Raw genomic sequence first — 15,376 nt, 5'->3', positions numbered from 1 at the left:
AGTTTTTCAAATCAAAAACTAATAAAAATGTCAGTGATCTAGGTAAGGGGGTTAGTTATGAAATGGGAAGGTTTTACGCACCCAAAACATCCTTAGTACTCTAAGGGAAACCTTTTTGCAAATATGTATTGCAGGTTGGTATTTGTGAAAAGATTTGTGCAAAAGATTGGAGGGATGAGAAAAGAATAGATTATATTTACAAGTTTTGTTGTTTGAATGGATGAACCCATTGCCTACGTACCATCACAAAGGAGGATCAAAACCTCGTAGTTCGTGGTAAAAATTTCAAAGATTGGTGAATTGATTTTAATCAAAAGCCTTAAGGTCTTTTGTTATCAAAGGGAGAAAACTCAATCTAAACCAACAATCCACCATGTGAGGAAGGCTTCAACATGCTAGTGAGGGGTTAACCCTATAATAAGCATGGAAGGCTTATAATCCAACACTAAGGATGAGGTGAGATTTACATCAACCACTATGATAACTCAAACCTAGGACTAATGTTTTTGAAAAGATTTTAACAAAATGGCCATTGGAACCACAAAATAACTTGAAATGGGTTATATTTACAAGTTAGATTTATTTACAAAATGAGGTCAAAGTCGGATTAAAATTTATTTACAATGAGTATTTGTGAAAATGGTTTTGAAAAGTCAAAGGCCTAAGGCCTAGGTTTCTAATTTGAAATAAAGTCAAAGTTTTGAAAATGATTTTTGGCTTGGTTAGAGTGGGGAGAAGAGAGAAGGGCTATTCCTAAAGCATACAAAGATAAGAGGGGAAAGATAACCCTTGGAGTTCCTTTTCTTGGAGAGATGACTCAAGATGCTCCTTTCCTTTGGACTTAGCACACAAACAAGCAATCAATAATTTGACTTCAAGCTCCTAGGATCTCCATTTGGCTTGGCTCTTAACTTGGCTACTCATGACAATGGTCCTCTTTTCACAATCCTAAGATGAGGTTCCTATCATAAAAAAGCACACATCAAAAAGCTCACAACACAATAAAGGGAATGGATAAAGAATAAGTTTGAGGAGAAGTCCTTTGAGATCAACATTGAATTTTTAGCATTCTAAAGGCATGAGGCCTAGTTGCTCTTCAACAAATTTTGCATTCTAAAGGCATGAGGCCTAGTTGCTCTTGAACTCCTTTAAGCATGGGTAAATCCTAATTCTAAGTCCTTTCTCCTTTTTCCATTTTGGTTCACATCAAAACAAACACAAACAACACAAAATAGCAATATATTTATATACAATAATGGGCTCAAATGAGCAAAAGAAAAATGGCATAAACATAAAATATATGCTCAAGTGAGCAAAGATGAAAATCAAGATGAATAATGAGCAAGAAATAAATGACACTAAAAGTAAATGACAAGAATTTAAAAGCTCAAATTAAACTTAGTAGTTAGTAGAGTTATGTTAGCTTGTCATAAGACAATGTAGCGCTATGTTAAGCAATCGTAAGTGGACTAATGTAGTAGTCACAGCTATCTGAGGCCGGTCAATAAGAATATAGGCAAATAACACAAGTTAGAGATCATGACTAGTAAGCCAAGCTCCATAAACTTGTCATGCCAAACAAAAGGGGAAGGGCCTTGTATTGACTTTTGGTTATTTGCTTGACCAAGAAGCAACCTATCTTTGACACAAAATAACTCACTTGATCATGGATCAAGTTGAGTTTGGTTTGGATCAAAGAAGATTGAACTTCTATTTGTCAAGACCAACCTCAAGACCTTAACTCATTGCCCATTGAGGGAAAGAAAGGGATGAAGATGAAAGGGAGGGGGTAAGAAGTCAACAAGCAATTTCTTCTCAACGCTCGGTAAACTGAGTAGTAGTAAAAAATCTTTTAGGGAATTTATCCTCAAATTCCTTCTAAGTCCAGATTGTTCCATTCAGAAGGCAAAGAAACCAATCTTTCGCCCTTCCAATCATGAAGAACTCAAACAACCTCAATTTAACCTGGTCTTCCATAAGATTAGTTGGTTTGCACATTGAAGTTGTTTCATAGAAGCATGCAAGATGCGCCCATGGGTCTCTAATCGCGTTCCCGTCAAGCGAATTTTCTCTTAAACCTGAAAGTACATAATTTTTAATATCAAAGTTAGCAAGGTCTGCCGACACAAACCCTCTAGAAACATATCCTTCATCAGTTTGTTTATAGTAGTCCCCTATAGTGAGGGGTTGTGCAGCTTCTGTGACTTCTTCTTTAGAGTCAAAAGAACTTGATAGTTACTCTTCTTCTGGTCTTCCTCTATACAAAGTTGCTTCTCTAATTGCGTTTCTAAGAGCACGTGCGGTACTTTCAATTTCTGGATCCAATGGAATTAATGGTGATCCTGAATTGCGCATACACAAATATAAAATACCTCAGTAGCACTATGATAAACAATAAATTAAAACAAAAATTAAAAAGACTAAAAAAAATAAAAAAAATTGCACAAACGTCGCCTTGTTGAAAAATCAACAGTCACCTGCAACGACACCAAAAACTTGATTATTTCTGGGTAAGTGTACCAATATTGTCGAAGTAATAAAAAAATCGAATCCATAGGGACTGCCTCTAAGCAAGACAAAATGTGTGCAATTTATAAAAACTAGTAAAGGGGGGGGGGGGTCGAGTTTCAGTGTGAAAAGTAAATAAACGAGAAAACAATGTTACGAAAGTGGTAAGGTTGTGTTGTAGAATCCCATATTCCTCTCTTGTTGATGTTTGATGCCCTCTCTTGCTAATTTCCAATTCTCTTGACTTTCTTGGCTCATGGTAGATCATATATGCATAAGATGATGAATTTTGAAGTGTTCCTTGAGAAATTTGATCAATTGGTGAGATAGCTTGTTAGAGAAGTTACTCAAGATACCCAGTCAAACTAGGGTTTCCAAGGCAAATCACCCTCAAACTCTTGAAGAAAACTTGACCAATATAACATGTAGAGATCATTGGGACTCATATATGATGCTTATAACCACTCTTGAATCAATTATTGTTTGTGTTCTTTGTTCATGAGGGTCTCAAACCCTAGATGTAAACTTGATGAATCAATGAGATCATGCCCTTCATACAAAAAGTTAGGCAAATACAAAGACATATTTTTGGTATTTTGGTTAGTAAAATGATAATATACAAGTATGATATAATCACAAAGTGCTTGGTGATCTCTCCCAAAACAAACCCAATGAAAGAGGGGTAAGGAGGATGCCAAGTCATGATCCCAATGCTAATGCTTATGATGGATTTGCATGAGGGATCTTAGGGTCAAAATTGGGGTCTTATAGTAATCTACATGAAAAATATGAAAATATAAGTATCACTAAAATAACATATTTAATTAGGCTTTTAATTAAATATGCTCCCACTATTTTACTCAAAACAAATGACACCATTTGATTCGGAAAATCCCGTTGGAAGATTTTCTAGTGGGTCGAGATCCACATTTCACTTTGTTTTAAGTACGCGTAGGCGGATTACACAAAACTAGGTAATTTAGGTAGGAACTTCTTCCAATTGTATCTAATACAACTCTCGAATATTTTAGTTGGGTGAATAACTCCTTATTCCAATCCATCATATGGATCATTTCCAACTCTTGCTTCTAAACGTATATAATCTAATTATAATTTGTTTAGTTAAGTTTGACACATTGTTTTAGCAATTGGATATTACAATTATCCCATTGCACCTTGCTAATATAGAACATGCACATCACGTAGGCGAAACCTACATTATTTGATACTAGTCTTGGTGAGTGCTAAACCTTGGAAAGCATAAACTTAATATTTAATTTGAGAGAATTTGCAATTATTTTGATCTCACCGGCTTATTTATCATATAAATCGTCTCTCACATGCATCAACATGCATTCACATGCATCAACATGCATTCACATGCATTAACATATATACAAAATGAAACAGTTATGGCCCCTAGCGCAATTGTTCTCCCAAGTCAATGAGAGAACCTAAGATAACCTAATAACGATCTAAGCTTCTCCAAGCAATATCTTCAAGGTTGTCCTCCTTTGATATTGTATTCTTCTCTTTCTTCATAACATTACATTACATAAAAGAAACTCGTTTTATATACGGGGGAGTGAGATGAGAAAAGAAGTTACATTAACAGATTAAAAGAGAGGCACGACACACATGCCATATTTTAAAATCCCAAAAACAAAATAAAGAAAAACTAAGACCATAACCGATCACCACAAGACAATAATAATAAACACATTATTGTTATTAATTTAAATTCTGTTAATTAAATAAACCAAATTAAATTTCGACGATTGATCACACTACGCAGAGTTAGCCGGGGGTTCCGCTGCCTGGTCATGACGTAAAATTTTAATGAATAATTCATTTGAAATCGATGTCGTTTTTCGCATCAACACTTGATACTTTAAAACACAACTCTTGTGCAGTCATAACCCTAATCGCATAACTCTTTGAAAGCATAACCTTTGTACCGTCATGAATCCTAATGTAGCCATTTCATACCGTCAAACACACCTCGGTTGATAATTCAGTATGATTGATCAACACGTCATTGCTTCACCATACAATGTCGGATTCCGAAGCAAATGACCATTGATCGCTCAAAGGAATATCAATCATTAAGTGTTTGAATGAATGAAATAGAAACAGTATATCATATATATCGTATTTTGCATCATAATTAGTTATATCATATATATAACTTGATCGATCTTAATTGTGTAATCTATGGACGATCAATGTATCGCTGCTTCACCATACTAACATTGGATTCTGAAGCAAAGTCAACATCAATCATCCAAATCGTACACACATGATCCCAAATTTAATTACTTGTTTATTATTTAATTCATTTTGTCTTTTAATCGTATTAATACAGAAAATACAGAAAATAAATAGCTATCAGATGCATGGTTGCGTAAGTGGCTTTGATACCACTGAAGGAGAATGGCGATCCAAAATGCAACGGAAATTAAAATTTTCTCCTTTAGTGATCCTTATGAATGGGCATGATTAGTGATAGAAATCATTACCTCTTGTGGTGATTGAAACCTTTGATGCAGATCTAAGGAGTGATCACGAACGTTGAATGGTGACAACGCCTCTACTCAGTCCACACGAACGGATTCCTTCAGTCTCAATGCTAGTTGCTATGAATGAAGGCTTTGAGTGAGTGTGTGTGTGTGTGTGTGAGAGAGAGAGAGAGAGAGAGAAACGAAATTTCATCTAATGAAATGCTTCTGCACAAGGGTTCTATTTATAGAACCACATGTGTGGGCTGCAAGCTAAAAAACCCCACTCAAGTGTATGTGGCCCATATCTTATGGTATACCAAAAAATCACTTAAACGCATGGTACCTTGCCACATTTTGTATTCTACTTAAGTGCACTGTACCTTACGATGTTCCACAATTCACTTAAGTGCATCATACCTTATGGTGTTCCTTATTTACTCTATCTCTCATCAATCTGTCCTTTTGTGTATGACCTTGTAGGTTTTCGTGACATTAGCAATTATGTTAAATCACATATTTAACATAATAAACATTGAACGGTATCTAGCAAGACATCACTGCTTCCCAAGGCACGAAAAATTCATGTGATCTGACAAATCCCTTTTTGTGATAATACTTGTGTGTACAATTACCTTTTTACCCTTATGTCTATATTGAACACAAGGCATATACCATGTCATCCTTATCTAGTTCAATATTGGGCCCTTAGACAGTTATCCTATTATGCAGGATATGTAAATTCCATCTAGGTCACTCATGTCCCTCAGCATGCTTCGTGGAGTACCCATCAACTGTATTTATGGTCATCTAGTTACAGATAATGTTTGATCAGTAATAAAGCACTCGACTCTACATCTAGGGTCCATAGTGGTTTCAGTTCGAATGGTGGTATACACCACTATCACCATGAGAATAACTCATGACATTTTGCATAACATTCTATATAGTATTCTCATAGTAGGTCAATCCAGTATAAATATTACTCATAATATTCATACCTATGTTTAAGACTTGATAACTCATTATCCATGATCCATGAGATATGATCATCAATATATATACATAATAGTCTTAATACTTTAATGTTATCCCACTTCACAACAAAACTCTACTAGAGATACTTTAAGAATAACGTCCTTATGTTTAATGGGATCTCATGATTAAGTCACACTTGATACATTAAACGGACTAGATATTCTAGGGACTTTATTAAACAAACATAATAAAGAAAAAAGCCTTTTTATTATTAATAAATAATTCAATACAAGTACCAAAAGTATTGGCCTCTAGGGCTTACACCAACAATACACTATCTCCTTAATGTCTTACTCTAGGTTTTTTGGCATAAATGAATTCATCACCAAATCATTTTTTGTTTCGCCAATTCTATATTGCATGACATGTAATGGCCTAAGTTTCGGTCCAAGAGTTAGCCTCTTGTGATTACCTGTTATGGTTGATATTCCATGCCAACCATTTCTCCTTGTTAGAGTTGAAGAAATTATTCCACTTGGATGAATGAACAAGTCCTTTCCATATTGTTACACGCTTTTGAAATATCAGAGTGTGTGAATCATGCTTTCCTCCATACCAATACAATCATCACACACAGAGCTACATATGTTTATTTGTGCTAAAAGTTGTTTCGTCTTCAGGCCATTATAATGTAGGATCCAAATTAAGTTTCTGGCCCTTTTAGGCATTTCAATCTTCCAAAAGGCCTCCCAGTCCACGTTAGGGATATTCCCCTCGTTCTTAGTTAAGCCCTTGTATGCGGATGCAACTGACAAGATTCTATTATTGGTTCCTCCCCAAACAGAAACATCATTTCCCATGTTACTATTGGGGAAAGGTATTGAAAATATTTGATCGAGGATGTCTTGACTGAATAACATGTTGAGTCTTCTCCAGACCCAATCATCATAAACAAGCTCAATCACTTTGGTGTGTGTTGGCTAACTCTTATTGTTTATCACACAATCTTTCAACTTAAGGTCTTGTGTGATCCAACAATCATTCCACACCTCAATAGTTCTCCATTGCCAACCTCCCAAAGAGTTGATTCTCAATGGGAGACCTAGATTGAACCAATGCTTTCCATAATCCTGAATAATTATTTTTGGCTTTAGCATTTCCTATGTTGCCTTTATAATATTTTCCCCAAAGGACCTTCTTCCACAAAGCATTATCTTCCTTGTAAAGCTCCAATATTTTTGCAAGGCAGGCTTTGTTCATCACTTTCAATTGTCTCATCCCAAGCCCTCTACTGGTTTTGGGCTTTGCAATATTGCTATATTGTACATTATGGATGTGCTTGTCTCCATAGGTGTCATCCCATATAAAGTTTCTCTGACACTTTTGGATTTCTTTTAAGCAACTCATAGGGACATTATTGCTCAACATGGAGTAGGTTGGTAAGTCCTCAACGATTGCTTTAGCAAGGGTCACTCTTCCAGACATGGAAAGTTGCTTGGCTTTCCATATTGAAGTTTTCTTTTCACATTCTCAATGATGAAGTGATAGTCTTTAAGCTTTGGATTTTTTCCAGTAATTGGAACACCAAGGTACATACCCAACTAAGATGCTTTCTTGATACCTGTTACAGGAAGAATATCCTTCCATATGATAGAGTTGGTATTCTTGGAGAAAATGATGCTTGAATCTTCATAACTAATCTGCTGACCAGAAGTTGAATTTTTTTTATTAAGAACATTTTTTATAGTCTTTATTTGATTGACAAACGCTTTTCCGAAAAGTAAAAGATCGTCGGCAAATATTAAGTGAGCCACCTCAGACCCATTTCTTCTTGCTCTCATGCCCTCCCAATTGCTTTCATGGGCAGCATCTGAGATCATATGCGGAAGCTTATCCATATACATGACAAGAAGGTATAGAGAGATAAGATCTCCTTGACTAAATCCTTTATTTGTGTTGAAGTAATCATCTTTTTGGCTTTTCCACATGAGTGTCATCTTCACTGTTTCAATGAACTTTATAATCACCTGAATTAATTTTGTAGGTAAATCAATTTCAATCAGCACCAGTCTCACGAAGTTCCAATTCATCATGTCGTAAGCTTTGGCCAAGTCAACTTTTATCACAAAGTATCCTTGTGAAATTTAGAGGTGAAACTTTAGATAACCTACAAGTTGAGAAAAGGTTTTGTAAAGATCCTAAAATTATTACACTCTTCTTGAGAAAATCGAACTTTAAATGGATTAAGATCAACACAAATGGATGGCTTAGAGGTAATCTAGCAAGAGAAGATGGAATTGCAAGGGAACACAAAGGGGATTTCTTGGGCGCCATTGTAGAAAATCTTTGAGCGCAAAATGTTCTTAAAGTAGAACTTCTTTCAATTATGATAGCAATAAAGAAGACTAATAGGAGAGGTTGGTTGAATGTTTGGATGTAAACAGACTCCCAAGTTACTCTACAATGTCTAATGAATGATGACTTAATTGTTAGGTTTGATTGAAAATATACATGTTGAAGAAGTCCCACATCGCTTAGTTTTGTGAAGGAAGAGGCATCCAAGGCTATATATAGATTCAAGTTCTACATTTCAAGATGCACCAGTCAAAAGCACTTTAAGCTTGTATTTGACTTTTCTTTGTTCTTTTATACTCTTATATTAGAGTGTTGTGAGATGTAGTTAAATATTTGTTTTGGAGGGTGTGGATGTACTGGGGGCCTGGGTTAGTTGAGGGTATACTATGTATTGTAACAATTTCACATAATGTTATTCTCTGGTTATCTATTGATAACGACCGTGATTTTTTCTCCGATTTTGGAGTTTCCACGTAATATTCTTGTGTTGTGATTGTGTTCCTCTTTTTCTCTCTCTATGATTTGTTTGTTTTTTCCAACAACTGGTATCAAAGCTTTTGGTTCGATCCAGAGATAAGTGTTGTTAGTATGCTTTGTGGTTGCAGTTTTGTCTAATCCTCCACATCAGAAAAGAAGGGTAGTGTTGTGAAAGAGTTATTGAGTTGTAGTAAAAAAAATCATTGTGCTGTTTGAGCTAGAGAAAATTGATGGAAGATTTTTTTTACTTGTGAAAAGTTTAAGTCAAAGATATGTTGATACAATCAAGATCACACAAGGTGCAAGATTATGTCGGTGGTTGAAGAGCTTCCTGCCAACAAGGAAGTTGCACCATAATATATCAACTTGGTTTTCGACATGTGAAAATTCTTGGAGTGCTATAGCTTCAAGTGAAGTATACTCTTTTTTAGGTAGAGTATGATAGTTTTTTAAAACTATGATTGTCGATGAAGACAATGTGAAGTTCTTGGAGTGATTTAACTTCAAGTGAGATTTATTCTTCATGATAAAGTATATAATTGTCGGTGGTGACAATGTGAAATTCTTGAAGTGGCTTATATTTAAGTGAAATATATTCTTCATGAGAGAGTATGATAGTTTTAAAAATTATGATTGTCGGTGAAGACAATGAAAGTTTATGTATTATTTCCAATTAAGATGGAGATTGTTGAAGTTGGTTAAAAATATACATGTTGATACTCTCTATGGTGGAGTATGATTGTCGGTGAAGATAATAAAAGTTTATATATTGTTTTCAATCAAGGTCAAGATTGTTGGGGTTGATTGAAAATATATATGTTGAAGAAGTCTCACATCGTTTAGTTTTGTGAATGAAGAGAGAGTCCAAGACTATATATATGATACAAGTTCTTTGAAGTCTCACATTTCTTAGTTTTGTGAAGGAATATGGAGTTCAAGGCTATATATAGATTCAAGTTCTACATTTCAAGATGCACCAGTCAAAAACACTTTAAGCTTGTATTTGACTTTCTTTGTTCTCTTATACTCTTATATTAAAGCGTAGTGAGATGTAGTTAAATATTTGTTTTGGAAGATATGAGTATACTGGAGGCCTGAGTTAGTTGAGAGTATATTATATGTTATAACAATTTCACATAGTGTTATTCTCTAGTTGTGTATTGACAATGATCGCGATTTTTTCTTCGGTTTTGGAGTTTCCACGTTATATTCTTGTGTTGTGATTGTGTTTCTATTTTCTCTCTCTATACTTTGTTTGTTTTTCCCAACACTCATACCTTGAGATTTGCGTAATAGACGGTTAAATTGTAAGTGTCTTCATATCAATAGGGGCCTATGCCTATATTTACAAAAAAGACAACATGTGTGTGAATAGTCTTTTTAATTATGATCATAAGATCACAAATTTTATGTGGTAGAAGACGCTACCTCAATTCATTAAGGATGTATTTTTCAAGAATATGTTAAATTTATCGAACTTTATATTTGCTTGATTTTGGTTTTCAAGGAGTGTTCGTAGATATGAAGATAATAGATCTAAATTTTCGTTCAAATTTCTTTATTATTGTTTTTGGTTTAGTTTTTAGTTCAGGTCTATCCCTAGATGTAAATATTTTTGTTTATTTTTTCTATAAGAACATTTGTTCAATTTCTCTTTACTATTTACAATTAATAACAATATCTTAATAAATAAATAAATAAATAATATATTAACTCTATTATTAAAATTTAAACAAATAATCATTTTTTTAAATCGTGCATAATCTATATTCAACCATTTTTACAAGAGTGTGAGAATATTTATTTACTCCCATTAACACTATGAGTAACCCTATACATCCATCTTAAATAAAAATAAATGAAATTAAAGGTACCTGTCCCAAATTAGTGCCTCTTAATTCAAACTTTACCTTACATTTCCCAGGTTTCCCTTCCTTTCCTTTATTCTTCTGAGTTGAATGAAGTCAACAGTATGACTCGTGATATATTGAATTACTAAGTCAAGAGTTTAGACTCTTATATATATATATATATATATATATATATATATATATATATATATATATATATATATATATATATATATATATATATATCAATTATTTTGATTTAAAGGTACATTAAATAATTTTAATCTCCTCTCAATTTTAATGTTTGACAACGAATCGAAATCTTCGATAACAAATTCAACGTCAATCACCACTAGAACAACTATCTATATTAGTGTGATATAATATCTTAAGACGACACAGCACAACTTTACTATCTTTATCACATCATATGACCATCATTATAAGACAAAAATTAAAATTACTTTATCACTCTTTTTATTCATATTCTAATTCATTTCAATTTTCATTAAAATTAAAATGATGACAACTTGGTTTGGTCCTTTGTTTTCTTCATAGATTCCGGAGAGAGTGTCTGTCTGTGTTGTTGTTGGAACACAGAGACAGAGACAGAGAAAAAAAATGAGTTTTTTCATTTCATTTTCTTTTGTTGAGATCTGAAAGAACATCAAAACAAAATCAGAATGATTCCTGTTTTAGATTCTGCTGCACACAAAAATTTGATCTTTTTTTCTTTCTTTTGAGTAAACCACAAGAAAAACTCAACATTTTGAATACCCTTTACTCAAAACGTTGTTCTTCTTCTTAGGGAAGAATATGGGTTTCTAATTTTAGAAGAAAGAGGAGTAAAGTTAGTGTCTTTCTTTGTTGGGGGTGTGAAGATTCAATCTGTGAAAGAAGGACAAGTGTTTCAATGAAGGAAAGTGAAAAAGGGTATTTGGATCCACAGTTATGGCACGCTTGTGCAGGTGGAATGGTTCAGATACCTCAAGTGAACTCCAAAGTTTTCTACTTTCCACAAGGTCATGCTGAACATGCCAACACAAACATTGATCTAAGGGTTTCGGTTCCGCCGCTGATTCTTTGTAAAGTTGTTGCTGTTAAATTCATGGCTGACCCGGAAACTGATGAGGTTTTTGCTATAATGAAGCTTCTGCCTTTGAGAAACTCAGAGGTTGGTTACAGTGAAGAAAGTGGTGGTGATGGTTTGGAGAATTCTGAAAAGCCTGCGTCTTTTGCAAAGACTTTGACTCAATCTGATGCAAACAATGGTGGAGGGTTTTCTGTTCCGAGATACTGTGCTGAGACGATCTTTCCGCGGCTGGATTACGCGGCCGAGCCGCCTGTTCAGACGGTGGTGGCGAAGGATGTTCATGGCGAGCTTTGGAAGTTCAGGCATATATATAGAGGGACGCCGCGTAGGCACTTGCTTACAACAGGGTGGAGTAGTTTTGTGAACCAGAAAAAGCTTGTTGCTGGTGATTCCGTGGTGTTCCTGAGGTCGGAAAACGGTGAATTGTGTGTCGGAATTCGAAGGGCGAAAAAGGGAATTGGTAGTGGTTTTGATGGTTCATCTTGTGGTTGGACTTCAGGTTCAGGTTCAGGTTCTAACAGTGTTAATTGTGGAATTGGACCTTTTGGGGCATTTTCATTTTTCTTGAAAGAGGAGAATAAGACATTGAGAAATGGCTGTGTTGGTGTTGGTGTTGGTGGTGATGTGAGTGGAAGAGTAAAAGTGAGGCATGAAGATGTTATGGAAGCTGTGAAATTGGCTGCTAATAACCAACCATTTGAAGTTGTTTACTATCCAAGAGCAAGCACTCCTGAGTTTTGTGTTAAGGCTTCATCTGTTAGAGCTGCTATGAGGATTCAATGGTGTTCCGGGATGAGGTTCAAGATGCCTTTTGAAACCGAGGACTCGTCTAGGATTAGTTGGTTTATGGGAACCGTTGCTTCTGTTCATGTTGTTGATCCTATTCGCTGGCCTAATTCCCCGTGGCGCCTTCTTCAGGTATATTATTTTGTTATCACGCGTCGCACTTGTGTTTACACAAGAGCCTCAATTTCTATGTTTCTTCACATATCTATATTTGTTTTGTCTACAATGTTCTTGCATTTATGGTTATATTATACATTCTTGCTTATCGCTACTACAGGTTACATGGGACGAGCCGGATTTACTACAAAATGTGAAGTGTGTTAGTCCGTGGTTGGTCGAACTGGTATCAAACATACCAGTTCTTCATTTCACACCTTTCACTCCACCGAGGAAGAAGCTGCGGTTTCCGCAAAACCTCGACTTCCCCCTCGGCGTTCAATTTCCATCACCGACGTTTTCAGGCAACCAGCTCGGGCCAAACGGTCCCTTCTTTGGTTTATCTGATAATGCTCCTGCATGTATACAGGGAGCCAGGCATGCTCAATTTGGAGGAATATCTCTTTCAGATCTCAACCTTAGCAACAATAAGCTTCAGTTAGGGTTGTTTCCTACGAATGTTCAGCACCTTGACGTGCGTACTAGGATTTCTAACGGAAACAACATGATCGACAACGATAAGAACAAAGAAAGCTTATCGTGCTTGTTGTCCATAGGGAAAAAGTCTGATAAGAGTTTGGAGAAATCTCAATCTGATGATGTTGTTGTTGTTAAGAAACATCAGTTTTTTCTTTTCGGTCAACCGATACTCACTGAGCAACAAATTTCCAAAAACTGTTCTAAAGATGTAGTAGATGAGAGTAAGAACAAAGAGAAGTGGTTTTTGGATGCATTTTCAGCAGGAAAAGGTTCTGATGCTGCTGAGTTTAGTTGGCAACTTGGGCTGGATATTGGCCACTGCAAGGTTTTCTTGGAGTCAGAAGATGTTGGAAGGACACTCGATTTATCACTTCTCGGTTCTTATGAAGAGCTCTACAAGAAACTGGCCAATATGTTTGATTTAGAAAAATCTGAGATGTTGACTCGCGTGTTCTACCGCGATGCAACAGGTGCTGTGAAGCAAACTGGTGAAGAAGCCTTCAGGTATTGCTTTTGTGTTTTAGTTAACAGCTCGAACACAAACACCTGACACTCTGACACGTCGACATTTGAAATAATTTGAAAATGAATAATCAGAAGTGTCGGTGTCGTGTTGGTGTCCAACACGCTTTTTTTCAAAGGTGTCGTTGCTACCGATGTTACCAGTTATTGGATCCTATAATATGTCCAAGACGGTGTCGGTGTCACTGTAGTCTCTGAATGTATCTAATCATAAAAACATCCCTGCATGTATTTGCGGGGACTTTTGTGTTCTTATTGCAGTGACTTCATGAAGACAGCAAAAAGATTGACAATTCTGACAGATTCAGGCAACAAAAATGTTAGAGGGTAAGAGAAAAAATGAGCTCAATCTTGTTTTATTCATCTCTAAAATTGATTACGAGTTATGTGACACTGATACGGAGACACCGACAATAATTTTAAAAAAATGAATAAACTAAATGTACTCATAAATGTCGGTGTTCGTATTTTTTCCAGAGGTGTCGGTACTACTACATTGAACTAGTCATTACTTTTATATATTCTAGGGACTAATTGATTGTGTTATGTTTTGCAGGGCCTGGATTACAGGTACTCGAAATGGTGAACATGGATTGGATGCATCAAACAAAACAGGTCCTCTAAGCATAATTGCTTAATGTGGTGTAACATCTGAAATATTGTTATTTACTTAATTTGGTGTAAACATATGAGTTAATGTTATTGATTATGATATGTGAAATTGAAGGACAGTATTAAAGTATTCCTTACCTCTGAAAAGTCTGAATATGAACAGAATATTATATAGAGAGGTTAATGTTGTACCCAAAAATAGAAGATTCTCTTATCAAGAAGGTGAGATTGTTGTGTTTATTTTAAGTGTAAAAGTAATGATGCATTATATCATTGTCAACTATTATTGTAATAATGGTAAATCAAGATTTGGACCCCACATTTTGTCATTTGTTTATTATTACCTGCCGTTTTCCATGTCACTAGTTCTAATTTCATTTGTTTTAGATATTTGTATTCTCCATTTTGAGATGATGTTATTGTCACCATAGACTTCTCTTGTGATAGTAGCACTATATATTGATTATTTCTACTATGGATCGACATATTAGCTTGCCAAACTTAAAAATCACTAGATCAATCTTATTCTTTGATAGCATACGGGCAAAAGAGAATAGGGAATTGTTTTTGCCTCACATTTCTAGAAACTCAAAATTAATTGTCTTTAGGTGTTTCGGAGATGTATTTTCGGACGCACCTTTAATCACCTTACATTTCGTGAATCAAGTAGCCATTCCATTTTGCAAAGCATTTGTTCGGAGATGCATATTTGAAAGTGCATTTTTAGCTATTTAAACAGCCTTATTTCGGATATGCATCTCTGAAGTATTACTTGCATGTATCTTGGGCAGTCATTTTAATCTGGCTAACAGTGTCATAATTTGATTCAAGTAATGCATTAATTAAAAAAAGATCTCATAATATTATAAATATTGTTGTTAAAGTCTAGAAAATAAAACTAAAACATCCAAAAAGTAAAAAGCATAAGTTATTGCGTATGTCTAATCCTAACCCTCTTCGCTCAACTTGGAGTACCGGTATACGAAATAGGCGGGCCTCTAGTTCCATTCGTGAATGGTCGATGGAGTACTTAAGGTATGTCACGTCAACGTAGGTTGCAC

The 15,376-nt window shown here is 35.2% G+C and overlaps 1 protein-coding gene across 1 annotated transcript; it reads left to right on the top strand.

Moving 5' to 3' along the window:
• Positions 1-11,134: 11,134 nt before the first annotated feature.
• LOC127103444 (auxin response factor 10) lies at positions 11,135-14,634 on the top strand. Its single transcript, XM_051040701.1, has 4 exons — positions 11,135-12,677; positions 12,823-13,685; positions 13,965-14,030; positions 14,260-14,634. The coding sequence occupies exons 1-4, from the start codon at positions 11,580-11,582 to the stop codon at positions 14,339-14,341; spliced, it is 2,109 nt and encodes a 702-aa protein (XP_050896658.1). The 5' UTR covers positions 11,135-11,579; the 3' UTR covers positions 14,342-14,634.
• Positions 14,635-15,376: the final 742 nt, after the last annotated feature.

This window comes from Lathyrus oleraceus, chromosome 7 (assembly GCF_024323335.1).
Source record: "Lathyrus oleraceus cultivar Zhongwan6 chromosome 7, CAAS_Psat_ZW6_1.0, whole genome shotgun sequence".
Classification (NCBI taxonomy): Eukaryota; Viridiplantae; Streptophyta; class Magnoliopsida; order Fabales; family Fabaceae; genus Lathyrus; species Lathyrus oleraceus.
The sequence above is the reverse complement of the archived record's forward strand: the minus strand, read 5'-3'. Positions and strand labels throughout refer to the sequence as shown.